This window comes from Vigna unguiculata, chromosome 5, assembly GCF_004118075.2.
Source record: "Vigna unguiculata cultivar IT97K-499-35 chromosome 5, ASM411807v1, whole genome shotgun sequence".
Classification (NCBI taxonomy): Eukaryota; Viridiplantae; Streptophyta; class Magnoliopsida; order Fabales; family Fabaceae; genus Vigna; species Vigna unguiculata.
The window spans coordinates 16,837,576-16,864,405 of NC_040283.1; the positions used below are offsets into that span (position 1 = coordinate 16,837,576).

Genomic DNA, 26,830 nt, shown 5'->3' on the forward strand with positions numbered 1-26,830 from the left:
CTAAATCACTTTATTTACAGAAGTAAGTGATTTAAATACTATTATTTTTTATAACTACATAATTATAGTTGTATATAACTTGGGGTTGGTCATGTCTTGATTGAAGAGGTTCAAATAAGAATTTAATTAAAAATATTTGACACAGAAATTAAAAATTATGATCTGAGACCTTTAGTTGAATAATAAATAACAATTTAATATAATCATTAAAATAATTAAAGTATTTGATTGTGACGATAAAATATATTAATAGTAACAATAATATTATATTTAATAAAAAAAGAAAAGATATTTATTTGTTGTACAATCCATGTTGGAGTTTGATCAAATATTGTGTTTTTACCGTTACTGGTACTATAATATAAGATTAATTTATGTATAAAGTATTCCAGCTAACAATAATAATAATAAAGTAGATAAGCCAGAGAAACTCATACATCTGCAGACATATGCACACCAACCATTCTCACATTTAAAAAAAATCTTTACTTACATTACTTTAACTAAACATGTCAAATTGACCCACTTCTCATAATTTAGTTCTCATCTATATGAGTTGAGGTTAAAAAAGTCTATAGAACCAAAATTATCACATTGTAGTAGTTTTTAAAATTTGAGAGATTTTATTAAAAAATTTATCAACAAAAGACCAAATTGAATGAAATAAAAAAGATAATTAAGACATTTTAATACTCCTTCAACGGTTTTCATGATTTTTTTTTTCTTTGCATCTGTAGCTGCAACATGAGATAAGTCAACATGGCTTTCCCAAAAAGTAGGGAAAAAAACCATGAAATTGATACTTGATGTGTCAATTTCTTTAAATAGTTCTTAAACATATAATTAAAACAAAAATCATTAGAATAATGCTACATAATTCCTCAAGTATTGAAAAGTTCTTCAAATATATAAATCCAGAAACCATGTTAAAATATTCATAAAATTAAAATATTACTTTTATTAATAAAATACTCATATCAGCAGATCAACTTCATTAGAGATGCTTTAAGGGAGTGAAGATACTTGATACCTAGGGGTGGCAATGCGGGCCGGCCCGCCCCGTTTAGGCCCGCCCCGCATAAGGCCCGCACACCGCGGGCCGGCCCGCCCCACCCCGCACATTTTATGCGGGCCGCATACTCTGGCCCGCCCCGCATAAAGGTTGGCCCGCGGGCCGGCCCGCTTTTTTTTTTTTTAATTTTTTTATTTATTTATTTTTTTTATGATAAAACTTTCAATGTTTAAAAATTGGGAAACTTTAAGAATTTCACAAAATTAAGTAAAGACTTTGGGGAATTAGATGATAAATTGATAATTCAACATTTTCATCATATTCATACTATGACATACACAATGTATTCTTTAAATTTTAGCACATTAAGAATTACATAATACTTGTCTTTTCCAGTTATACAAGAATTTGAAATGTTAATGCAAAAGTCCATAAAACAAGTAATTAATATACACAAGTGCAAGTTTTTTTTCTTTTTTTTAATTTTATGTGGGCTTGCGGGCCGGCCCGCACGGGCCGCGGGCCTATGCGGGCCGAGCCCGCACGGGCCTGCGGGCTCACTATCCTGGCCCGCCCCGCGTTTTTTATGCGGGCCTGCGGGTCAGGCCCTAATTGCCATCCCTATTGATACCTGGGTTTATGCAGAGAAAAGCATGGAGTCTTTGATATCAAAAGCTTAAGAATACTAGCATCAAAATTATATATAAATGTCCTCTTCTAGTAAATCCTTCTTAAAAATATACAGCAGATAAATTAAAAATTTGACTGTACATATAGGAACATAAATAAAAGGAAAATAATACATGTACAAAAAAACATCTGACATAACCCTCGTAATCGATAGATGAGTAGTTGAGAATTTTTGGGTTGGGTTTAAAACAATGGTTCAAAAATCCCAACTACCCAAATTTTGAAGTTGAGTGTTACATTAGACAATTGTTATGCGCATGCATCATTCTTCTGAATGAAAATATAAACTTCTAAGTTACAACAGATGAATAATCGAACTAACTTTTACTTGAACAAAAATTTTCATTCTTGCTTTCCTGGCTCATATCAGATGGCAATAACTGCTTCTGAATACGCGCTACAAGCTGAGAAACTTTCTCATCATCTAAATTAACGCGTCGCCTTAGCAAACTCTAAAGTTAAATGTTAGATTAGTACTCATCATCTAAATTAACATCCTTATAATACCATATATCCAGATGTATCAAACTTCGGAAAGGAAATGGAACTTTACCTCAGAAGCCCATAAACAATCGTATGCTTTACGGGGAATTATGTGAATATGTGTCTGAAAAGCACGTTTTACAGCAAAATTAGACACATTCCAAAACTTGCATAGTTTGGAGACCCTGATTCCATTAAAGTGCAAGTGACATTATAGAAGATCTAAAATCTTACATGATATATTACTTGGCCAGCAGCTGCTCCATTGTTGACCAACAGGTTGAATGAACCTGCAGGAATTCAAAACATCCTATGAAACTACATGGCATGAGATTTTAGATGTTTGTTTAAACTTAGTTTTAAAAGCAGAAGTCAAGAATAAGCTAGTGCAGAATCTATTTTCAAAAACACCGAGAGACATGTTTAATGATAGAAAAAGATTTTTTATAATTATATCCAGACATAAGCAATTTCTGTTTTTGTAAGAATCACTTACTTTTCGTCACTTTTTTTTGAAAGCAATTTATTTTTAAGCTTAGACAAACTCATTCAATATCTACCAGCAGAGTTTCAATTGAATTCTTTTAAATCTATGCCATATAAGAGAACTAACACATAGTAGAATTCAGATAAATGTACAAGTATTGAAGTACATACTGCAGCCAGTAGCCTTCATGATTGCATTGCTAATGAAGGGAACTTTTGAAAACATTGCAGCTACCACCTGTATAATAGCCAATCAGGCTAGGTAAATAAGAGCTTTGCAACACCTTTGACAAAAATAAATAATCAATCAGAACTGACACCTTTCACTTAATAACAAGAGAGAGATAACCTATCAAAACATAACAACCAACTAAGTTTCAAGATAGGGATGGCACAAATATTAGTAATGTGGAGCATTTTGGGTAAATAAACAGGAGCCTTTTGTCTCTATTGCACTTTACAGAGCAACAAATTTAGCAGAGTTTTCAAGCTTGAGGAAATTGAAAAGAAAAATGCTGAAACACTCAAAATCTCCATTATTTGGTTTATTTGTTCTCTCTCGCCATCATGCACTATTATATCCCTTTTCTGTGTCAACTAGGATACGACAAGGTTGACAATCATCTCAAAAGAAAAATAAATCCCTTCACTTACCCTAGGGTTTAGGATTAAGACTCAAACAAGTCATTTCACTGATTAAGTAGAGATATCACTACGCATGCATATCTTAACTTTAAACAATAAGAATATATTTAATTTCATTATTGATAACACCACTAACATCCATCCTAAGCACCTTCAGTGAAGGACTTTGGTCGAGAAGAAAGAATTCATTATTGAATTAAAATTATAGAGTAAAGTCAGTACAGAAGTTACAAAGTAATAAAGCAAATCTTCTTGTGTACCTATTGAAAATTACTTACTGATGGAGGAGTAGCATCCAGTGAAGGAGAATGAGATTTTGGGATAATGAGGGAGTGCCTAGAAAACACAACGTAGAAGTGAGAAGTAGATAAATAAAAAATAACATGCATGAAAAAGTCAAAGGACTTGGATTGTAAACTTTTAGGCAAAGATGATTACCAAAACGGGCCAGCCCGCGGCCCGTATGATTTACTGAAACACAGGTGCAAAATTTTTTCACATCCCTCCGTGAGACACTGCGCCAGACACATTCCTCACACACTCTGCGACTCTTCTCGACTCTCTTCTCTGCGCCATACCCGCGTTTCTCCTCCACCCACGTCGCCACAGGCCACCACGAAACACGAAGGCAGAGTGCAGCAGCCCACTCACGGCGTCTCGTTTCTCCTCCACCGTGACATCCACCACGTCGCTGGCAGCAGCGAGAAAACGCAGCGCAGTGCACGGAGAATGCAGAACCACCATCGGAATGCGATTCGTGGACGATTCCGACCGCCACGACTACCGCGAAGACAGGTTTGTTCGTAATTTCGTTCTGGTTCCCTTCTTCTCGATTTGTAACCTAAACTTCTGATTTTCGACGTAACCCTAAATTTCTGATTTTCTGATTTCCGACCACCACGACCCATTCTGTGAATTTTTCTCCAATTGCGCTGTTCATCCCGTTCATCCGTTAATACGTTAATAGCTGTTCATCCTTAAATTTTCCCCCAATTTCAATTTTGTAATTCCGACCACCACGACCCATTCTGTGAATTTCTCATCCCGTTCATCCGTTAATAGCTGTTCATCCTTAAATTTTCCCCCAATTTCAATTTTGTCAATTTCAATTTCGTAGCTGCTACCGTTAATCGCTCATTTGGCATTAACTTAAACTGAAAGAATAAACATTTTATAATTTCCGTGATTTGTGATTCCAACGTAAGTGAAGGTTATTACGTGCTATCCACCGCTCAGAAAGTAATATGTAATTAAGACCCACATCACTCTGAATTAAATTCTGGGTAAGTGACTAACAAGCTTGTTGCTTTGGTAGAATTTATATATTTGTAGAAAATGATGTATGATTACAAGCTCGTGTATGTGGCCAACAACTCTGCTTGCTACATAATTAATAAATCAACAATATTACGAAAAGTTTAATTTAATGATAAATATTAGGATGTGTCAGTCTTTCGATTTCAGCTGCCATATGTTTGAATTACATCTGATCTTTCAATTTTCAAACAAAGAGATTAATATGCCACAGTTTACCATATTCCTTTTCTCTTCAAAATTTGCTTATACACCATTGCTTATATATTAAAATCTGATTTTGGATCACAAATCATAATACAACCTGTTTCATCATTTCGGGTCAGCCCGGCTCATATAAAGTGGACCAAAATCAGGTCGAATCAAAACGACCGGACTAATCTGTTTTGATATCCCTAACTAACTTTTCTCATTATTGTGAAAATAAAATTTACCAACCCTTAACAAAAAAAAGTAAAAGGAAATTAATATAACATTTCAAGAAACAAATAACTGTTTATAACTTTCTAACATACATAAACAAACATTTTAACTCTAATATTTATGAAAATGCAAAAAGAATATATTCAAACAAATGTCTCTTTATAATGTACATCTAAACTAATATATACTAAATAACACAATTAAAATAACACAATTAAAATAACACTTCAATAGGAGTGATAAAAAATTTAAATAAAATCGAGTAATTATAAAACTGACTAATATATGTTAGGTTGATGATAACAGTTTTAAGTACTTATAAATTTGTATTTTAGAACTAAAAATATTCTTACGAATGAAACTCAATTATTTTAATATTAAAATATTTAAATATACGATTTTTATTATTTTAAAATATATTATCTTTATATAAATTTTTTTCTTAAAGTCTTTTAATTTCTCTTTTAATGTTCTTATTTTGTGTTCATCTGTATAAGGATCGGAGATCGGAGACCGGAGACCGTTAGTTTGATCTCACCACAAAATCTTCCTATCATTGGATCAGTTTTTTCATCTGAATATGTCATTTTTTCACTCCTTTTCTCGATTAAATTTGTTCTCATTTGCATGTGGCCACTCTTAGTTTGCATGTGACTTCTTAGCCTTTTATGTGATTTTCTGTTAGTCAATGATTATAACAATATAATGTAATGATTATAACAATATAATGTGATAATCTTTGTGATTAGTGACAAATCTTCAAACAAAATTTAAAGTTTTAAGATAAAACTCAAATATAATAATAAAAATTATATTTTTTCTAAAAATTCTAGGAAGGCTGATAAGTTTCAAAAATTTAAGATTAGAAAAATAGTGACTTGTTTATAAAGAAAAATTAATGGACAGCCCATTTAATTTTTTAGCATTTAATGTTTCAATTATAAACTAGGAATGAAATACTAAAAATGGTATCAAATAAATCTTAACGATTTATTATATTTGTTATCATATATTTGTAGTTAAAATAATAAAAATATTAAAAAATATAAATACGTAATTTAGTGGGATTATTAGTTTATTATATTTTATGTCAATCATGTATGTTAAGTAAAAAAAAAAAAATACAATTATTAAAAACCCCAGAAGATAAATCCAAACTTTAGCAAATTTTGGGAAGGTAAAATTTGAGCGGGAAATGCTCCTTTGGAGCTTTGATGAATTGTATAGATTGCAAATAAAGATTTATTCTAACCCTATTGCTAGCTTTTAGATATGTCAATGGAATGTTTAACTGTCTCATGCTTTTGAGTTTTGGATTTGAATTGCTGATTCAGTGTTTTGGTAGATATTGGTGATGATGTTCTGCCCCTTTCGTATGATCCTTATGAACTATCTAATCAATAAAAAGTTCAACTGGAAAAGCTCGCAACTTGCTAACAGATTCTCCTCTTCCCTCGCTTTTGTGGAAAACCCATTTGGTTCATGTGCAAAACATGAAGAAAAGTTCACATTTTCCAACCCAGTTGGGTTCTTACGTGATTACAAGTTTTCAGGGAAGAGTGTTGGAAACACGGAAATCTTGCATGCCCATTTGCTTAAAACTTGTGATTTACAATCTGATATCTTCTCCATGAACACTTTGCTCGATTGGTACTGCAAATCTGCTGACATGGTTATTGCCTACAAGCTGTTTGATACAATTGCTCTTCCTAATCTTGTTTCTTGGAACATCATGATATCAGGTTGTGACCATAATTCAATGTTTGAGAAGTCACTGGAGATGTTTCGTAGAATGCATTTTCGTGGTGTTGAGCCTGATGAGTTTAGTTATGGAAGTGTTCTTTCAGCCTGCAGTGCTCTGCGAGCACCAATATTTGGCAAGCAAGTTTATGCACTTGTAACGAAGAATGGTTTTCTTTCCAGTGGTTATGTTCAGACTCGAATGGTGGATTTGTTTTCTAAAAACTGCAACTTTAAGGAGGCTTTAAGGTTTTTCTATGATGCTTCGCGTGATAATGTGGCATGTTGGAATGCTATTATTTCCGTGGCAGTTAAAAGTGGAGAAAGCTCGGTTGCTTTGAATCTGTTTCGCCAAATGCACCATGCATATGTAATGCCAAATAGTTATACATTTCCAAGCCTCTTAACAGCATGTGGTGCTCTTAAAGAGTTGCATATTGGGAGAGGAGTTCATGGGCGGGCTATCAAATGTGGTGCGACAGATGTCTTTGTGGAGACTTCTATTGTTGATTTCTATGCAAAATTTGGATGTATGAATGAAGCTTTTAGACAATTTTCCCAAATGCAAGTTCACAATGTGGTCTCCTGGACTGCAATCATTTCTGGATTTGTGCAAGAGGATGATATTATTTTTGCACTAAAGCTTTTCAAAAATATGAGAGCAATAGGGCAGGAAACAAATAACTATACTCTTACTAGTGTACTTTCTGCATGTGCAAAACCCGGGATGATTAAGGAGGCTGGCGAAATTCATTCCTTGGTATTAAAATTAGGGTTGAATTTGGATCCTAAGGTTGGAACTGCTTTGATCCATATGTATGCAAAAATAGGAGAACTTGGACTATCCGAGTTAGCCTTTGGTGAGATTAAAAATAAAAAGGATCAGTGCACATGGGCAGCCATGTTGTCTTCTTTTGCACAGAACCAAAATTCTAGAAGGGCAGTTGAGTTGTTCCTTTTAATGTTAGGAGAAGGTGTGAAACCTGATGAGTATTGTATTAGTAGTGTGTTAAGCATTATGAACTGCTTATTTCTAGGATCACAGATAAATGGTTACATTTTGAAGTCTGGGTTAGTTGCTGATGTTTCTGTTGGCTGCTCACTTTTAACAATGTATTCAAAGTGTGGTTGTTTGGAAGAATCTTACAAAGTTTTTCAGCAAATTCCAGCCAAAGACTATGTTTCATGGTCCTCCATGATTTCTGGTTTTGCAGAGCATGGGTATGCATATCGATCTCTTCAGCTATTTAAAGAAATGCTATATCAAGAAATTGAACCTGATAACATTACCTTAACCTCTACTTTAGCTGCATGTTCTGATCTTTGTTTCTTAAAAACTGGCAAAGAAATTCATGGTTATGCTCTGCGTTTAGGAATAGGAACAAACATAGTTGTTGGTGGTGCACTTGTAAACATGTATTCAAATTGTGGAGGCTTGAACATAGCAAGGACAATGTTTGATACGCTGCCACAAAAGGATGCATTTGCTCTTTCTTCCCTGGTCTCAGGTTATGCTCAAAAGGGTCTAATTGAAGAGTCACTTTTGTTATTCTGTGATATGCGCCAAACTGATATGACAGTAGATGCCTTCACAATTTCATCGATTCTTGGGGCTGCTGCAGTTTTGTATCGGTCTGACATTGGAGCACAACTGCATGCCTACACTGAAAAATTGGGCTTACAAGCAGCTGTATCTATTGGTAGTTCGCTGGTGACAATGTACTCGAAGTGTGGAAGTATCGAGGATTGTCAGAAAGCATTTGATGATGCTGAGAAGCCTGATCTGATAGGTTGGACATCCATCATAGTGAGCTATGCTCAACATGGTAAGGGTGCAGAGGCTTTAGCTTCTTATGAACGTATGAGAAAAGAAGGAATCCAGCCTGATGCCGTAACTTTTGTTGGGATTTTATTGGCATGTAGTCATAATGGGCTGGTTGAAGAAGCCTTCTTTTACTTTAATTCAATGTGTCAAGACTACAATATTAAGCCAGGTTATCATCACTATGCTTGTCTTGTTGATCTTCTTGGTCGATCAGGTAGACTGAGGGATGCTGAAAGTATAATTTACAAGATGCTTGTTCAGCCCAATGCTTTAATATGGGGAACTTTGCTTGCTGCTTGCAAGGTCCATGGTGATTTTGAACTAGGCAAGTTAGCAGCCAAAAAGATATTGGAATTGGGACCAAGTGATGCTGGAGTGTACGTGTCATATTCAAATATCTGTGCAGATGTAGGACAGTGGGAAGAAGTCACAAAGATTAGAAACTCATTGAAGGGAACAGGGATGAAGAAGGAGCCTGGTTGGAGCCTTAGTAGCTACTAACTGATCTGTTGAATTCCTTACATAAACAAATGGTAAAAGAATGGTGAGTTTGACATTTGAAGACTAGATTCATGTGTATCAGGACAATGACCGCTCTGGATGATGCTAGAGTTATCATCTTAAGAAATGCCAAAATATACTGATACAACAATAATGTTGTATTCAATTGCAAATACTTTCACAATCCTGATGCATAAATATGCAAGGAAACATAGCTTGGCATTTGTATCCCATTTTGTGGCCAATTTCTACATTGAAGTGACTTTTGCACTTGGGCGGCATCATATACATAATGATCAAATTGTTGTGCAAAACTGCTATGGTGTAATATTGCTTGGGGAGTTTCTATGGTGCATATGGCAGGTGAAATGATACTAAACATACGGTTAGAATATTAGGTTTTTGCTGGTGTTTAGCTAATAGATTTGACTAACTAGTTTTTGCTCCAATTTTTGATTTCTTGTACTAATTTGAGTTTCCTAACACGTTTATTTTGGGTTTTGAATAGTTTGATTCTGTTTTTAGTTTCTTTTGTGTTTAAACCTGTTTAGATAATTCTTTTGCTGATTTTAGTAGTAGCTTTTAGTTTGAACTTCGTTTGCTGTTTTTTAAAACTTTTACAGATTCATTGAGTCTTATTCTGCTGTCTTAGCTGTCTTCTTTTGAGCATAGTGTTAAATTGCCAATTCTTAAGTTGAGAGATTCCCAACTATTTGATCCAGTCACTCATTGATTGTAGAGTAGATTTTCTTGATAATTTCAGTTTTAGATCAGTTTGGCACATTTTGATCTTGTAAGACTTGAACCTTATTTGCTTCTTTTGTGTGATGCACTCATGATTTCTAGTAATGGCAGAACTTGAATTGACTCTATTTAACATAGCTTGTTTCAATTACATCTTGAGGTGATAGAGGCCATTTTTGTTTCTTTAGCCACTTGACCAAATAAAGCCTACCTTGAACTTATTTTTCCATTGAAGCCAATTTTTTAGCCTGTTTAGCTTGTTCTATGTGATTTACCAGCTCATGATAAGTCCTTATACCAGAAAAACAATGTATACCTTGCTATTGAGCTGTGAAGGGCTTTGGAACTGTTTTGGGAGATTTTTGGTGAAATTCAAGTGTGGGGAATCACTACAAAAAAAAAAGATATATAGAGGAGTTTTTTATTTTCTTTTAGGAGGTTTATGACCTCCGCAGATTGCAACACATTCTTTTCTGAGTGAATTTTTTATTTTTTTCATGGGTTCCCTTCCTAATCAGAAAAGTTAATGAATTTTTTCCTTTCACTCGAAAACCTAAGTTCAGAGTGCCAATCGATTCCGATCTGCGATTAAGCCATGCCGTAGCCTCCGTTGCAGCGATCTTCGTCGCGCCAGCTCCGTCGTGTCGTCCGTCTTCGTCGTGCCTTCCGTCTTCGTCGCACCATCTCCGTCGGCGTTGTCTTCGTCGCTTCATCTCGATCGTGCTGTCTTCGTTTCCTCGTCTCTGTCGCGCCATCTCCGTCGTAGCCTCTGTGGTAGCCTCTTTCGTAGTGAATCAGTAACTCCGTGATTCAGCTTCGTTATGCCCTCTCCGTCACTCTGGCCCTCCATCCCATGTGGTTGTGATCCAGTGGCTTCTGTAGAGTCAAGGTACACTTGGAATTTTTTGTTACCTAGAGGTTCCTTATCGATATATCTTTTACGTTCCTAGTTAAGATTTTATGTTCCAGTGGCTTATGTTTTGTTTTTTCTTTAACAGGCGATTCAGACATTGCTATCGAAGGGTGCTGCCTCTATGTCCTATCCCGGTAGTTATTCACTTTTCTAGTAGATAAACATTAAAGTTAATTTTGCTCTGTTGGCTATTTTATGTGAACAAAATAAGAAGATAAAGTGAATTGAACTTCTTCGGTATGTTTAAGTCAACTAAATAGTGCCTTCCTGTTGCAGCTCATACATGATAGTCACCTGTTAGTCACCCCAATCTTGGCCGAAAGCTTTGGCTTTTCTTGTTTTTAAACAACCACAGATTACAACTTACTTTCCCATCACATCATCACTTAAAAAAATAATATATTCTTCCACCACTGTTTATCTATGTATAGTCATAGAACCTAATATGTATATGAAAAGGCATTAAGAACCTAATATTCCCAAGTGCCTTGTTTGGGATGTTTTGTATTTTCTCTGTTCTGATTATTCTTGATTATGCTGTGCCCTCTGCTGCTGTGGCCTTCGAGAAGTTCTTTGAACCGGGAATTATTTTCATTCAGAGATGGCTCCCTTTGTTCTATGTTCCCTATTTGGTTGTGCTTCCCCTTTCTCTTAAAGATATTCCCGCTTCTTCTGCAATCAAAATCTGTTTTATTGTAGGTATTACTGGACAAGCTCTTATTCTTATGATGCTGAATAGAGTTGATGATTGTTTCAATCATCCTTGGTGTCTGTGTGTATGTGTAATTAAGATCTTATTTGGATAAATTTCTCATAAGTACTGAGGATAGATAGGAAATAAGTTAATTGCAGAAGTTGATTTTAAACACAATTCATTTTTTCTTGTTAACGGTTTCATCTGTAAGTGTTCATGGAGAAGTTTATGTACATAGAGTCTAAGTGTTATGATTTCATGATGATAGTTGAAACTTGTTGAACTTGTGTAGTTGGAGGATGGCTAGCTACAGTTTGTGTCACTGGTTTGACAGCTATAGGTGTGAGGAAAGCTGTGAAGACAGAATTGATAGATGCTGAGCCTATGGAGAAGCCATCTCCATTTTCTTCCATTGAAGTGTGGGCATGGACTGGGGTTCTTCTTATATCCTTTGCTGCTTCATTGGTTTTTCCATCAGCATTGGGGACAAGAGCCAGAACATATCTTCCATTCTTGCTTGCGTCCAGTGTTAGGCTACATGATTGGTTAAGGGTAAAGGTTCATTTTCATCACTGCATATACATTGAACTCTTTACATGGCTGGTTCTAGGGACAGTTACTTTTTCTTTCTTCGTTTATGATTTAGATGGAGGAAAAATTTGATATTGTATTTGGATTTTATTAGAACTAACTATTATGCCTTTTCTTATCCCCTCCCTTTGTTTTCAGATTGCCATCAAGCTTGAAGAAGGTCTTCCACCCAATAATTTTTTGTGCAGCATTGCAGAGCTAGCAGCAATTGCTTTGGGGTTTCTTTCTAAGTCAGGGCTTGATGCTGTTTTAGGTGTAAATTATAGTTGAAGTTAATATTCAACTCTATATTGTACAAGGGCCTTTTTGTTTTAGATTTAAATTACTGCAAAAGTTAAATTTGAGTGTTATGAGGGAAGTTTTCTCGAAGAAATAGTCTCCCTTTTGCTCAAACATGGTTTGGAGCACTTGCACTGGAAAACCAAATGAACACTAAGTTGTTCTTTGATTGCCTACTTTATAACTAGGAAAAAGAAATTTATATTCTGACTGCAGATATCTTATGAGTTACTATAAGCATTTGAATCCTTTTCCCCTCCAAGTTCAAATGCGATTAATCATTTAACTAAATTTTAGTATGAGAATGAGTTATAAGAAACTAACTTATCTGGTTAATCTTGAGCTATAAGATCACATTATTTGGTTTGATTTATGGTCTCGTAGCAACATTGATGTAGAAGTGTAGCACCAAGTCTAGTACTAATTTATCTATAGACACTAATATCTATGACTTAGCTTTGACATAATTTTGCTGATTCTTCTTTTGACATTCCCAGGATATTACCTTACAAACTCATCGTCTAATCCTGGTGTTGGTTACATTGTAATGGGCTTTTTGGGATCTGTTATTCTTTCATTTGCCTTCTCTATGTTCAAACAGAGAAAGGTAAAACCATCTCCATTTCTAATGATCACTAGTGCTTGGATAGTGTGAAAGAAAGTGGATAGAAAGTAAGAGAATTAATTATGTTGCATCTTCGCCCACCTTTACTTTTTATTCTTTTTTCCATTAGTTCATTTTTTCCCTCTTGCCAAATTAGAAAAGATTTTTATAAGGATAATAGGATAGTTATTTGCAAATGACTTTATAGAGTTTGATCTTACTTGAACAAATATGTATTCAGATTGAAACACAAGATTCTGCATATCTTGTTTTTCTGTGCACCGAATATGTCCACTATCATTCAGTACAAAATATGCGTTGTAACTTGTCCTCTCCATCCATATAATTAACAATGGCTAAATCCAAAGCATTGACTAATGATTTATCTACTGTACTCAGCTTGTAAAGAGGCATGCAGCTGAGATTTTCACCTGTCATAATCTCTACCATATTCTCATTGTACTCAACTGCCATTGTTGGATGTCTACTTGCTTTAGAACCATCATAACAGTATCCATTCTACCCAGATGTATAACAGTGGCGTTGGCTCTCAGCATTGTGTCTTTTTTTGAAGGTAAACATCATGTTTTGCAATAAATGTAAAAGGTTACTTAGTTTAAGTCCTACTATTCATCTTGGAAATTTTGCCATGTTTGCAGGTGCCACATCAGTCACATCATTGGTCTGGGAGAACAGGCATGCCTGACACTTACTTCTTGGAATGCTTTAAGGAAATATTACAGATATATCTTTATGCATGTATGACCTTATATCTTTTGTAAATGTTACATTTACTCAAATGTTTACACACTAACTATAGTCTTCTTTTTTCAAAAGCCTCGATTTTGTTTTAAGACATTGCTTCATTTAGTGCTGCCACATCATCAACATCTTTTGATCAGTGGCAACAAAAGTACACTAATTTAGAATCCCAAATTCAAACCACCTTGGGTGCACTAAAAGCCTACATGATAATGAAGGAAGGAAAGATTCCTGATGAATTAACTGCCTTCTTTGATCTCAACCACAAGTAAGTTATGTCCAGCCTTTGGAAATATGCATTTGGAAATGTTCAGCCTTTGGAAACTAATTATCTTGGTACTTATTTGTGATGTGATTTTTGATACAAGAATTATACTATATCGGTGCGAGTTAATCATCGATACCAAATAATCATGATTTTTGTGCAGGTCAATGATCTAGTAATAAACTATTTTAGTATATGCATGTTGATTTCATGATTTGAGGTTGACGTCCTTCTTGCAGTTAATATTTATCTTTTATAATTTCAGCAAACCAACGATGCAAATGAGCCTGAGCCTTCTATGAGTACAAGAGGATCATCTGGTGGTTGCAACATTTAGGGTGTTGATGGTGTTTTTTAGGATGAAACTATTTTAGTGTATTATGAACTTTGAGTAAGTATGGATTAAGTTGTAATTGTTTCAATTTAAATTGCTTTTATGTTAATATGTTGATTTTGAGAATCAAAAGTTCTAATGATATATATTTGAACACTTTGGTTGAAGTATTTGATTGAAGTTTAAAAAAAAATATTGTTGATATAAAAATATAAGTACCTTAAATGGTGACACACTACAAAAAATTTATTTTTTATTAGTGTTTTTTTTTTCTAGCATTTTAATAAACCGCTACAAATATTTTTATTTATGTTATTTTTTTAACCGTCACAAAATTTTAAATTATTTTAAACTTATATGTTTTTAGAGTTGTTAAAGTTTCAAAAAAGAGTTGGAAACTTTGTAAATCAAATATCCATGGCTTGTCTCGTCTTCTCCTCTCCTCTCAGGTTTTCTTTCTCAAGGGCTTCTTCATTTCTCTCTAGCAGGCGGCGTTATCATTTATTTTTGTTGTGCTTTTCTCAATTCTTATTTTTCAATTTTATCCCACGATGGTGGAAAATTACTGGTGGAAAATTACTGCGGAAATTTCTTGGTTTGAAATATCAAAAAGGTGAACCATCAAATACTTTTTCCCCTTATAATTTGTGTCATTATTAGTTTGCTATTTCAGAAACTAGAAGGTAAAGCTTCGATTAACCTAAAATTTCTTAATAAGCAAATTTTGGTTGATACCGTGCTATGATAAGTAACCTGCGGGGAGTTGTTTTTTTTGACTTATTTCAGAATTTGTAACAGCTGCATTTACTTTATAATTAATGTTTATTTAAGTTTTTTTTTCAGCAATGGTTATTTAAGTTAATAATAAGCTTTTAAGCAATGAATTAGTGGAGAATAGGACCTCATGTTTCAAACATCGAAATTATAGAATGAGATGCTTTAGATTTTTTATTTATTCCTGCATCTTTTCCTTTGGAATTTTTGGTCAACATTTATATATTATTATTATTATATTTTTCTTTTCTTAGAATTATAAATGTTTATATAAGTTTTCTTGTTTGTCGTCATCACAGACTTTAGTGTTTGGAGTTGTTTTTTAACGATTGAAGATATTTGAGTTAAATGTTGAGATATTATTGATTTAGAATTTAGATACACAATAATTTGCAATTTTATTCTTTATTGCTAAATAAAACACGCTTTGTATGGTTCCTGACTAATGCTAATGCACTTTTGAGACTATGTATGTTATTATTTCTAGCAGCATGTCAAATACTTATTTATATATATATATATATATATATATATATATATATATATATATATATATATATATATATATATATATATATATATATATATATATATATATATATATATATATATATTCTCCTGTTATATATATTTAACTCCTGGACCAATCAACCTGAGTACCCTTGAAATATAGTTATACTAGTTTAGTTAAATAATTAAAAAATATTTATTACTTTATACTCTTCGTACTTTATCTTATATTATATAAAAAGAAAGTTTGATGAAATTTTCATGCCTTTTTATGAGTCCACAACAAAATATGTGTTTCTTACATATTTGGAGTTTCTCTATACAATGAGGCCCTTAGGCCATGGCATAATCTAGTGAACCATGACACAATCTTTCCTTTGTAATTGATTTTTAATGATGTTATAATTAATTTCTATCTTATTATTCATGCAGGTACTAGCATTTCATCATTTGCTTGGTATTTCTCCTTTGTCCATCTATTTCCATTACCCATTTTCATAATAGTTAGTTATTTATTCCATTTTATATTATTTATTAGCAGTATATTTCATCTGGTGGGATACTATAATAGTATATTTATGACATGAATGGTTCTAGCTGAAACAGGTGAATTCAAATGAGTGGCACTTAGATACTTCTGTTGCAGTAGGAGGAAGGTCAAAAGTATTGCAACTTGTGATGTATATTACTTGACCCTAAATTTATTTACTTTTTGTTTGCCACAAACGTGAACCTAGAATCTTGTCCTTTTCTTTTCTTTTCATTCCTTTTTATTTTATTTTTCCTTAAGAATATGTTGTCCAAAATTTTGTGTCGTTAGTTTTTGTGTGTATGTAGTCTTAGATCACAAGTCTTAACCGTTTGTGACATCTGTGGGAGAGAGAAAGCGTGGAGTATTTCAAGTTGGGGGATCTTTGGAATTACTATGACGAATGGAGTGCTTATGGAGTCGGAGACAATTGTGCAGTACTACGCGCCTTATATCTCTGCAATCCAGATATTCACCAGCAACAGTTTCAGGTAGAATACCATGAATTGAATCATCATAACTTGTTTACCATTTTGAGCTTCCACCATGAATAATATTTAGTTCTATGCATAATAGCTTGAAGAAAATTTAAATTGAAACAGTGAAAAAGAAAATGTTAATTTGATATGGTAAAAAAGATAGGCGAAGCAAGCTTGGGAGATGCATTTTCTGTGAATCTAAGTAAGTTGCTTCTTGAACTATCCGACAACATCATTTGTAAATGTGGTCTTGGACAGAAGTACACTAACAACAGGGTCAAAGAGCTTGCAAGGAGGTTGATGATTCAACTTGCAGCTGACACTCGGGGATCTGATGTAATTGTCTAAAATTGCAAGCATTGTGTGCAGGATTCTTCTGGTATTTTCTAGGACAATGATAGTTTGGGGATCTCCTTGTTTTATTGAGTTGAGGGCCTTTACAGTGGTCCTCCAAGTGACCCAAACTCAAAGTTGATCATATGTAAAGGAGAAACATCAAGGGGAAATTATTTGGAGACAAATCAAGATTGGGAAAGGGGGTATGACTGCTAAAGTTAATGTTGTTGTTTGTCTGCTCATGTTGGTATCCCTGTCATTATAACTAGGTACCTTTCATTTTTGTGTAGTTCTTTTAGTCATATAGCAAAATTCTTTCACCAAAATAATTACTTTTAGTTTCACTTTTTTTAATACCATTACATAAACTGTTTTGGTTGAACATTGAGGAGTCACCTACTTATGCTAAATTTTTAAACATGAATTCAACATCCAAAAGGAATGGTTTGAATTAGATTTTCTTGTGAAGTGCTTTGCAAAGGATTCTTTCTTTTTCTTTGTTGTGAAAGTGCATCAATTGATGTGATCCTTTGCCCCCCTTTTGATATAACATCTAATTTATGGATATCATATGAGAAGATAAGGGAATGTAGATATATATTCCACTATGTTAGAGTATAAATTATATCTAATAGTCTTCATGAGTTTGAAATAAATAAAATGCTGGTTTTTTGTATTGATGTTTTTTGTATCAGATCCTCAAATCTGAAGAAAGGAGTAAAATATTATTGGCAATTGCTAATGCATTCGAGAAAAATGCAAGTGCAATAAGTCTTGAGAATGAAGCTGATGTTGTGGCTGCTGGATTTGAAAATTCGTTGATATCACCTTTAACCCTGAAGCATGAGAAGACAAGAGTTTAATTGTTTGCATGCTGTAGTTGAATAGTGAAGCATAAGATGCATAATTTTCTTTGCTGTTATTGTCAAACACAGATTTCTCAAGTTCCAAAGCATCTCTTATGAAGTTTTTTTTTTCTAAGCGTGTTTTAATATGAACTCTATCTTTGTACTTTACAGATCTCTAAACTTGCAAAGGCTGTGCGCATATTGGCAGCTGTGGAAGAACCAATTGGTCAAATTTTAGAACGAACAGAGGTAAAAAATGAACACATTATAATGTTCACTAGTCTTGATTTGAGAACACATTATAACCATTGCTTTGACTGAAAAATGACGATATGTTTTTAAACTTTATGTTCTATTGTTCAACACTCATGGTGACAATGAGGATTATTGTTTTCTTTTCTCAGATAGCAGATAAACTCATCCTGGAGAAATATTCATGTCCTTTGGGAGTTCTTTTGGTTATATTTGAGTCTCGACCAAATGCTCTTGTGCAGGTTATATTAAGATTGTCATTCCTTCTTATCTTCCTTCCATCTTCAATAAATTATGTTGAAGTAGAAATGATCTGAACATGATTAGAAATTATCAATTTAGTATAAGTTGATTGTTGTTTCACTATGACATGTAATGTTGGTTTGTTCAATCTTTTGACAATAAGTATGTTGTTTGAAAGTTTAATTTTGGATGTTGATCTTTTAGTGGTATGGCTAAATGGAATAACAGATTGCTGCATTGACAATTCTGCATTGCCAAGGCTTATTCTTGAGCGCTTTAACCCGATTGATAGTATCAAGATTATGTCAGTTATTACCCTATGATCTGAAAAACTCTTCTTTTTCTTGTATTATTATATTCCATGATCTGAATATAGATTCTCCATTCATGTATTCAAGGATGGCAAATAACAGCAACTTCATTAGAGAGGTGTCCTCACATTTTAGAAAAGATGATGAAATTATAGTTGTGGGTGAATATCTTCTTAAGTCATTAAGTTCCACGTTATTTTTAGCACTCTTGCTTAATTCAGATTTTGACTTGTCGATTCACAGGGGTGCCAACTTGGTAAAAAAAAGATTTATCATGGCTGCGATTGACTTGCTAGCTGCTGTAAGCATTTTTTTCTTCAACGTGTTAATTATAAAGTGGAAAACAAGCACCCTAGTTTGTTTGAATGTCTGAATCAAGTTTTTGTCTTTCCACATCAAGGAATCTTTCATCTAGCAGTATAAAAACTAGATTTATTATGCAATAAGGTTACTCTGAAGTTCATTTTGTTATTTAATGTTGTACCCGCAAAAAGGATCTTAACCATTGATGTTTATAGATTAGTACAACCTTGTTTCAAAGACAGACATATTTAGGAAAAAGTGAGGCACATGCTAATTGTGAATTTCTTGCCTCAGGGGAACTTACTCCGAAGTCAAATGCTTATTCATTTAGAATCATATTGTTGAGATTGTTGACAGATAACTAGCTCCATCATATTTTATTTTCCCAATCTTCCACTTAACTAGCTCTGTCTACCTTTGTTTTCTTCTCTTGCAATATAGTTTCCAATCGGTGGAATGATAAAATTCTCCCTGCATGTGTTCCCACTTTGCTGGAAGTCATGCGAGACCCACATGTAGTTGTAGATGGTTTTACTTATGAAGCTAAGGCTATACAAGGATGGCCTGATGGTGGTAATGACAACTCACCAATCACTAATGATAAGCTTGACCCTCACAATCTTGTTCCCAATCATGCTCTTCGCTATGCAATCCATGACTGGCTTCAAAACCACTTATCAAGTGCTTTTCTCCCATTTCAATTGAATTGTATATCTACTTTTTATAGACATATCTAGGAAAGAAAGTTATCATTTCATTTTGTTAGCTTGGATCAGGTTCTTCAATCACACTTTATACCTATCATCTTGTATAGGTTAGACAACAACATGATTATCCTACAATAGTTATGAAGTACACATTGTATAAGATATATATCAGAATGAATTTTTATGTGATTATCTTTATTTTTTGGTTAGTTTTATATAAGGAAATTTTGATTCATGTGAAGGAACTGTCCAAATTCGATAGCAGCAACAATTTTATAAAGTGAGAATCTCAAATCATGATGTGGTTGGTTATTCCTTTATGTATGGGTTTATCTAAAGCAAATAGTAACACAGTGAAAAGAGATTTAATTTTTTTAAAAGGGCATGCTTGAAAGAGGAGCTTAAATGTATCTTATTTATGGCGATTTTTAACCGTCAAAATGTGATATATTTTGTGGCGGTTTTTAATCGTCAAAATATGATGCATTTTGTGGCGGTTTTTAACTGTCAAAATATGATGAAATATAAACAAATTAGACTATATTTTGTGGCGGTTTTTAACCGCTATTATTTTTTCTTTTCTGACAACAATACCAGTGGTTAGAATATTTGTCACAAACTGTTTTTGACATTCGTAGTTCTGACGGTTTTTTAAACCGTCAGAAATGTCATTTGTGGTGGTTTTTAATCGCTAGAACTTGTAATTTTAACTGTCACAAATATTCACTTTTTTTGTAGTGACATACATTGTCAAGTATAGTAGGAAATTCTAATTACAAACAAAATATTATTTTTTATGAGATTTGAATAACGCAAGAAAAATACAGTAATAAATCCACAAATTAAATAATACAAATGAAACAGGTTTTATAATCCTCGAATTGAGGAGGGTATTAACCCCCACAAAAAAATTGAAAAATAGGAATTTTGGAATCAAATAGGTTTATAGAAATAAAGGAGATTTTAAGCCTCCACAAAATAATAGTCATGAATAGGAGAGGTTATAACCCTTCATTAAAAAACCTCCACAATATAAACCTGGTACCAGGGGTTGTAGAAAACCTCCACAAATAACTTGTGGAGAACCTATCTGTGGAGGTTTGAAAAACTCCTGCAAAATATTTTGTGGAGGGTAAAAATCCCCGCTAAACAAAATTAAAACCTCCGCAATTTAGCTTTTTTTTTTTGTAGTGAATGTTCTGTAAGACTAACATCATTTGAAAGTTCTAAAAAGATTAAAAGTAGCTTGAGAAAAAGAAAATATGTGAAAAGAAAAAGAAGAGTGGCCTGAACTGAAAAAGAACAGAAAAAAGAAGAAGAAAAAACTGAAAAAAAATGAAAGGAAAATGTGAAAGAGGGTGATAGTTTAAACTGTGAATTTTTTAGTAGCATGACTTTACACTTGAATTTCCATATTTCTCCTTATTGCTCTTTCACTCCTCTTTGGTGCTTAAGCTTTGAATCCTTTCTTGTATCCTACTGTGACTCTGATCTATGAATTGATTTTTGAGTGAGTTATGCTTTGCTTGACTTGTTTGACCTGTTTCAACCTGTTTGGAGTTTTGAAGCTTTGTTTGGTACTTCTTTTTGTGCATAACAGTTGCAGCTGAGCAGTGAGACGAGATTCAATCCAATTCTGTAAAATGCTTTTTAGTTTCTGTTTCCTTTTATGTTTGCCTAGGAGTGCAAAGGCTTAAGTGTGGGGTATGTTAAGTCCTATTTTTGGCATGTTTTTTATAGTAAAATGCACTTCTTTTGGGTGTTCTTTTGTTTTAGTTCTTTGATTTTCATATTTTTTTGTAAAAATTATAGTTTTTGTTAAAGTATGTTAATAAGGTGTTTTAAGTAGATGTTAGTGTAAGTAGCATTTTTGGTTCTGTTATAGTCTTTGTAGGAATATATATCAATTTTAGGAAGTATTTTAGTGAAGATTTCCATTCTTGAATTTGAGTGCAGTTAGGATTTTTAGTTTTGGTACAATTAAATTTAGAGAATGTCTTTTTAAGATTTGTTGATAAGTGATGAAGGATTATGTTGTTTCTTTTTAAGATTATTGAATATGGTGTGGGTTGATTAAGAAAGCTAAGTGAAATCCCCACTGGACATTAAGATAGCATGCTATCTAGATGTGAAGATTCCTTTCACAAAGCTCAAGAGAAGAAAATCATGGATTGATTCAAACAAAAAGGAAATGAAAAACACATAAACCATAGAAAACAAAGAACAATTAAAGGAAGAAGAAAACATAAAACAGAAAGGAAAGAAATGGTAAAAATGTGAGAAACACGCCACTACAAGGCTAGGCTAGAAGCCATGACAATCTTGAAGATGAGTTGATTTGTGCCGCCACTTGCTATGCAAGATAAGGCTTAAAAGTATTCACTCCCAAGGGAGGAAACTCTCACAAATGGTTGAGACACAAGAGTGTTTTTACTTCAAAATGTTCAACCATTTTACATGTCTAGGAGCACCCCTTATATAGAAGAGTTTAGGGGCCTCTAAGCAAATAAAAGATACCTAAGGATGTCTCTACAAAAACCTAACCCTAGCTTCTAGAAACTAGGTCAAATAAGGTTACAAAAAATGAAAGACAAAAGAGCTAATTATGGTGTGTGCAAGGCTAGTTTCGTTCTAGCACAAAAGGAGACAAAGAATGTGTCTCATATGTCTTCAAAAAGTGACAAAGTGTGCTAAAAACATAGGACACTTGCTTCATGCCTTTTACTTTATGCTTTATGCCTTTGCTTTACTCTCTCCTCCACATCATTTATGCTCCCTAATCACCATGTGCCACCTAGCATTGCTTTCTTACTCCTAATTAACCTACAAAGCAAATAAACATAGATTAGCATGTTGGCTTAAGTCAAGTCAACTATAGTCAACAAGTCAAACCTAGTCAAAGGTCAACAAGTCAACTAAAGTTGATTCAACTAAGTCAACTTTGGGAATCAAAAATAATAAACACAAATGAAAGGGATGAAGGATTAGTGAACTTCCTTTCTAAACATGCTTAGTCTTCTTAAGCATGTGCACCCATCCTTGATTAGGGTCAATCCTTCATCAAAAAGTGTTCAATGCATAGTTCAGATTTTCATCACTTGCACGTGTCTAAGTTTGAAAGCAATCACTATATGTTTGAGAGACAATCTGCTGCAGACGTTTTAAGAAGTGAAGAAGCTAAACTAGTGACCAAAGTGACTGCATCTGTCGGTCAAGATGAGCAACCTGCACCTGTGTTCAAATGTCACTCCTGCATCTGCCTTAAAAAGCTGAAAATGGAATCTGGACCAAGTTGTAAACGTCATTTGAGAGAGGAATGGATGGGAGCTGAACCTGCCAAGTGAAGAGGAGCTGAATCTGAAATGTGCAACTGTCTAACTGGTAAATGCAACGTGCACCTAGGAGTGAAAGAGACAACTGGAAAAGTCATTTGACCTGATGACTTGTAAGTTGAGTTACCTGTAAAACAGTTACAGCAGTTAATCTGAACTTAAGAGTAATAATTAGCTGATGTAACTTGTGTAACCTGTTTTGTCCATTTGTTCTCCAGTTTTGGTTTACACATTTCCACCTAGTTTTTCTTAATTCTGACTTTTAGAACACGTTCCAATACATCATTCATTGCATCTTAAACATTCATTGGTGATTCCTAATCATCCTAGAGTAGTTTCATACTAGATTTGCAATTTTCTCAATTATAGTAACATGCATTCTGATACAACATCTTTGTATACACTTTTTACATTGGCTTTAGTCTCATGCTTCATGTTCATCCCATTCTTTGTGTCTACATCGTAAATATCCCCCAATTTTTTGACAATCACCATGGTTAAACTCTCACAAACTAGCTACTAGAATCAGAGTTCCTAGGATTGACACTCCGGTTTTCTCTATACTACTTTAAAGGGCGAATTTGATTTTAGAATTATATGCGACTAAGGCCTCCAACCAAATGTCACTGCTGGCGGGGAACAATGATTTAGTAGTCATTTGTGTATAGTTTACCATGTTTTCTGATTTTTAGTTTGATCATTCTAGTCAGGAGTAGTTTAGATTTTTCTTGTACTGTTACATATTGCAAATTCTAATGAAGTGACTGTTGTTGTGGTGCGGATGCAAGACTAACAGCTATAACAGGAACTGAAAAAATCTTTAAAAATTTTGCAACCATAGGATGCTCCAAATTTATACAAAGGATCTTTGGTTGTTGCTGTAGCGTATACAGGAGTAACCATCCAAGTCTTGTCTTATTTGACAGTGAATTCACTGATTTGGTTGAAAAGCACAAATTTCAAAATAGGAAGAGCTTAACAAAGCGTTCAAGTTCTATTGTTGTGGACTTATCCCAAACAATTCAAAAGTTGTCTCCTTAAAAACACAATAGGTCTATATTGTTTCTTCCAAAAATTAACTTTCGAACATGTTTGAGTAGAAGCTCATGATTGTTAGAAAGCGTGTTTCCGAACACGAGTGACTTTGTTGCATCTTTTATTCATTCACGTCAATTTTTAGTTTTTCTTTTTTTCTTTCCTAAAGAGACTAATAAACGTTAAACATAGTTTCTGCTCCAACGCCTACAGCTTGGGCACCGTTAGAGGACAAATACAAAAGAGGACAACAACAACCACATTACCTAAAAGATTAAGTGGTCACATGTCCCACATCCCGTAAAAAGGGGAATACTGGTAGCAAGAAATGATTGGAATTATTATTGTAATTTCCTTTATTTGCACATGATTAGTACCGTAAGTAGGAGTGGCAAAACGGGTCAATCCGATCCGTTTTGACTCGACCTGTTTTTTGCCCGTTAAAAATGAGTCAGGACGGGTCAACTCGTTAAGAGAAAAAAGGCCAGAAACTTCAGCCCGTCCCGTGATGGGATAACAAGCCAACCTGTATGGCCCATGATTTAAAAGAAATGGCAATAGCAAAGGGAAAACATAGTAGCAGAAGGAATTGAAAATAGAACAAAAATGTATGCATTAAAGAGCTGAAATTAAAGGATAGAAAGAAGCATGCACATTGAAGAGAAAACCCACAGAAGAAAAAGCTCCAAATGTCAAACTAGAAGAGTAGTTTCACAAAAAAATTTCCTAAGTAGGTTATCTGAATTAACTAATTTGACTATCCAAGGAAATTACAAATTTTCCCTTACAAGAAACAAAATAAAATCTAAACCAATGTTGAAAAATTGTTGCCTCTATTTTGCTGCAACTTTTTTGGAACAATTACAAGAAGCTCTGTCATTCAAAATTCACGTTCTAGTCATCTGATTCCAACCCAACAAATTTCAACTCAATTTGACTTCTGTTAAAAAAGGCAATTCATAAGTGAGGATGCTTTACAATGAAAAAGAAATTGAATAAATTAGAAACAAATACCAAATGTCATTCTGTATCACTTTCAGGATCATTAGAGGTAGCATTGGAACAAGTCTCCTCTACTTTTCTATCTTGTCATTGTCTTCATCATCTTTAAACAAAATAAAATGAAGAAAAAAATTACAATATAAAAAATTGTGTATAAGAATAAAAAGGAACGGAAGACATCTATAGTATACAATTTACCATCACAAAAACCATGCTTCCAACCGGAAGTACAAATAATTGCCTCCACACTTGTTGACAATAGAACATTTATATACTTATTAAGAATCTTGGAACTAATGTTGAATGTTGATTCAGATGCGACTGTAGTAATTGGGATGCTTAGCAAGTCCCTAACCATCAAAGCAAGGTTTGGAAAATGTCCATTGTTATTCTTCCAACATTCAAGAACATCTATAGGTACTAAAAAATAAATATCCAATGTTGGCTTGTCCAAATATGTATCAAGTTGATTCTTTCCCGTTTTAGCTACTAGTTGAAGTTTACGTTGTTGTAATTCCTAACATGATAAACAAAATAAAAGTATATTAATATGAATAATAATTATTATTAAATTAGAATAAAGTAATTAACTTACATCAAATAGGTTTGGCTTCATAGAAGACGAGGATAACAAATATTGAGAGAATAGAATATGCAATTTTTCTTTATCTTCTCCACCTTTAGTTCCCAACAAAGAGGGTCAACCTTTTCAAAGTAGAAACCCAATGTAACTAATTTCATCCTTGGGTCTAGAATTGCCCCCAAAAGCAATTCATCCCAATATTTGCCAAATTTCATATCATCTTTTTAGCCATATTTCTTATATCTTCATCTCCATCTTGCACACTCTCCATTAAAAGGCACTAAATTTTCCAAACTTGAAAAAAATACAAGTCGGATGTAGGATAACTTGAGCTAGGCATCAAATTTGTAATTTCATAAAATGGGGACAAAAAAACAGTGAACTTTTCTACTCTTTTCCATGCCTCATCAGATGGTTTATACTTGTAATTTTCATAAACTAAGCGTAAATTTTCAAAAACCCGTTGGTATTTAACAGCACTTTGAAGCATTAAAAAAGGTTGAGTTCCACCTTGTAGGAACATCTAGACACAATCCACTTGATTAATCAATGTTCCCTATTTGTTGAAGGCATTCTTTAAATTTAATCATTATAATTTCAGAACCCCTAACATACTTGATGCTCTCCCTAATTTGATCAAGAGCATCACCAAGTTCCTTCAAACTTTGTATAATCAAATTTAAAATATGAGTAGAACAACACACATGAAAGAACTCTCCACTACAAATCAGTGAATTATTTAAAACCGACTGATTTTTTAAAGTTTTCACCAATACATCATTGCTAGAAGCATTATCCAAGGTGATAAAAAATATTCTCTTTTCAATTTCCCAGTCATGCAAACATTCATTTATCTTCTTAGACAACTCATATCCAGTGTGAGATGGAGGGAAATGGAAAAAGTTAAGAATTTTGGTCCTCAACTTCCAATTTGAAACAATGTATTGTGCTGTTAAACTTATATAACCCTCAATATTGCAAGATGTCCATAGATCAAAGGTTAAACAAATCCTACTCGTAATGTTATGCAACTCACCCTTCAACTTGATCTTTTCTCTCTTAAATATTCTCAATAATAGAAACAAGAGTTGCTTCAGGATTAAAATAACTTATCCAAGTCCTGAGTTCGGGGTACTCAACAAATTTGAATGGTAAACCATACCGAAGAATTAAATTAGCACATAATTCACAGGACACCATTTGGTCTATTTTTTTGGCTTTCAATTTTCCTTGCATGTCCACCATCATTTGACCCACATCATCAAATTTACTTTTTGTACA

The 26,830-nt window shown here is 33.6% G+C and overlaps 3 protein-coding genes across 7 annotated transcripts; 2 read left to right on the forward strand and 1 right to left on the reverse strand.

The window, feature by feature from the left end:
- Window positions 1–1,749: 1,749 nt before the first annotated feature.
- Window positions 1,750–3,724, reverse strand: LOC114185161 (adenylylsulfatase HINT3-like). 2 transcript variants are annotated; one of them, XM_028072720.1, is made up of 5 exons: window positions 3,595–3,724; window positions 2,843–2,909; window positions 2,420–2,475; window positions 2,256–2,309; window positions 1,750–2,154 (listed from the first exon to the last, which is right to left on the reverse strand). In XM_028072720.1, the coding sequence occupies exons 1-5, from the start codon at window positions 3,703–3,705 to the stop codon at window positions 2,020–2,022; spliced, it is 423 nt and encodes a 140-aa protein (XP_027928521.1). In that variant the 5' UTR covers window positions 3,706–3,724; the 3' UTR covers window positions 1,750–2,019. The 2 variants fall into 2 exon arrangements, with proteins under 2 accessions (XP_027928521.1, XP_027928522.1); XM_028072721.1 differs by having other exon boundaries at window positions 1,751–2,154; window positions 3,577–3,625.
- On the forward strand, window positions 3,682–10,266 carry LOC114185159 (pentatricopeptide repeat-containing protein At1g74600, chloroplastic). Of its 2 annotated transcripts, none has more exons than XM_028072715.1 (2): window positions 3,682–4,111; window positions 6,399–10,266. In XM_028072715.1, the coding sequence occupies exons 1-2, from the start codon at window positions 3,704–3,706 to the stop codon at window positions 9,117–9,119; spliced, it is 3,129 nt and encodes a 1,042-aa protein (XP_027928516.1). In that variant the 5' UTR covers window positions 3,682–3,703; the 3' UTR covers window positions 9,120–10,266. The 2 variants fall into 2 exon arrangements, with proteins under 2 accessions (XP_027928516.1, XP_027928517.1); XM_028072716.1 differs by having other exon boundaries at window positions 4,030–4,111; window positions 6,388–10,266.
- Window positions 9,153–14,461, forward strand: LOC114185160 (plastidal glycolate/glycerate translocator 1, chloroplastic-like). Of its 3 annotated transcripts, XM_028072719.1 has the most exons (9): window positions 9,153–10,752; window positions 10,862–10,910; window positions 11,763–12,022; window positions 12,200–12,314; window positions 12,838–12,947; window positions 13,344–13,518; window positions 13,604–13,703; window positions 13,782–13,974; window positions 14,237–14,461. In XM_028072719.1, exons 2-7 carry the CDS (start codon window positions 10,898–10,900, stop codon window positions 13,648–13,650), a joined length of 720 nt encoding a protein of 239 aa, XP_027928520.1. In that variant the 5' UTR covers window positions 9,153–10,752; window positions 10,862–10,897; the 3' UTR covers window positions 13,651–13,703; window positions 13,782–13,974; window positions 14,237–14,461. The 3 variants fall into 3 exon arrangements, with proteins under 3 accessions (XP_027928520.1, XP_027928519.1, XP_027928518.1); XM_028072717.1 differs by lacking the exons at window positions 9,153–10,752; window positions 10,862–10,910 and adding an exon at window positions 10,941–11,475; XM_028072718.1 differs by lacking the exons at window positions 9,153–10,752; window positions 10,862–10,910; window positions 13,604–13,703; window positions 13,782–13,974; window positions 14,237–14,461 and adding an exon at window positions 10,940–11,475 and having other exon boundaries at window positions 12,838–13,012; window positions 13,344–13,433.
- The last annotated feature ends 12,369 nt before the right edge of the window (window positions 14,462–26,830 follow it).

Excerpts from the sequence above, each read along its gene's own strand:
- LOC114185160 (XM_028072717.1), top strand. The coding sequence starts at position 11,274 with ATGTTTTGTATTTTCTCTGTTCTGATTATTCTTGATTATGCTGTGCCC. Across the intron at positions 11,476-11,762 it reads CAAAATCTGTTTTATTGTAG|TTGGAGGATGGCTAGCTACA; the intron begins GTATTACTGGAC and ends GAACTTGTGTAG. Across the intron at positions 12,948-13,343 it reads CTATGTTCAAACAGAGAAAG|CTTGTAAAGAGGCATGCAGC; the intron begins GTAAAACCATCT and ends TACTGTACTCAG.
- LOC114185161 (XM_028072720.1), bottom strand. The coding sequence starts at position 3,705 with ATGCATGTTATTTTTTATTTATCTACTTCTCACTTCTACGTTGTGTTT. Across the intron at positions 2,476-2,842 it reads CATGAAGGCTACTGGCTGCA|GTTCATTCAACCTGTTGGTC; the intron begins GTATGTACTTCA and ends GAATTCCTGCAG. Across the intron at positions 2,310-2,419 it reads CTGGCCAAGTAATATATCAT|ACACATATTCACATAATTCC; the intron begins GTAAGATTTTAG and ends CGTGCTTTTCAG.
- LOC114185159 (XM_028072715.1), top strand. The coding sequence starts at position 3,704 with ATGAAAAAGTCAAAGGACTTGGATTGTAAACTTTTAGGCAAAGATGAT. Across the intron at positions 4,112-6,398 it reads CACGACTACCGCGAAGACAG|ATATTGGTGATGATGTTCTG; the intron begins GTTTGTTCGTAA and ends GTGTTTTGGTAG.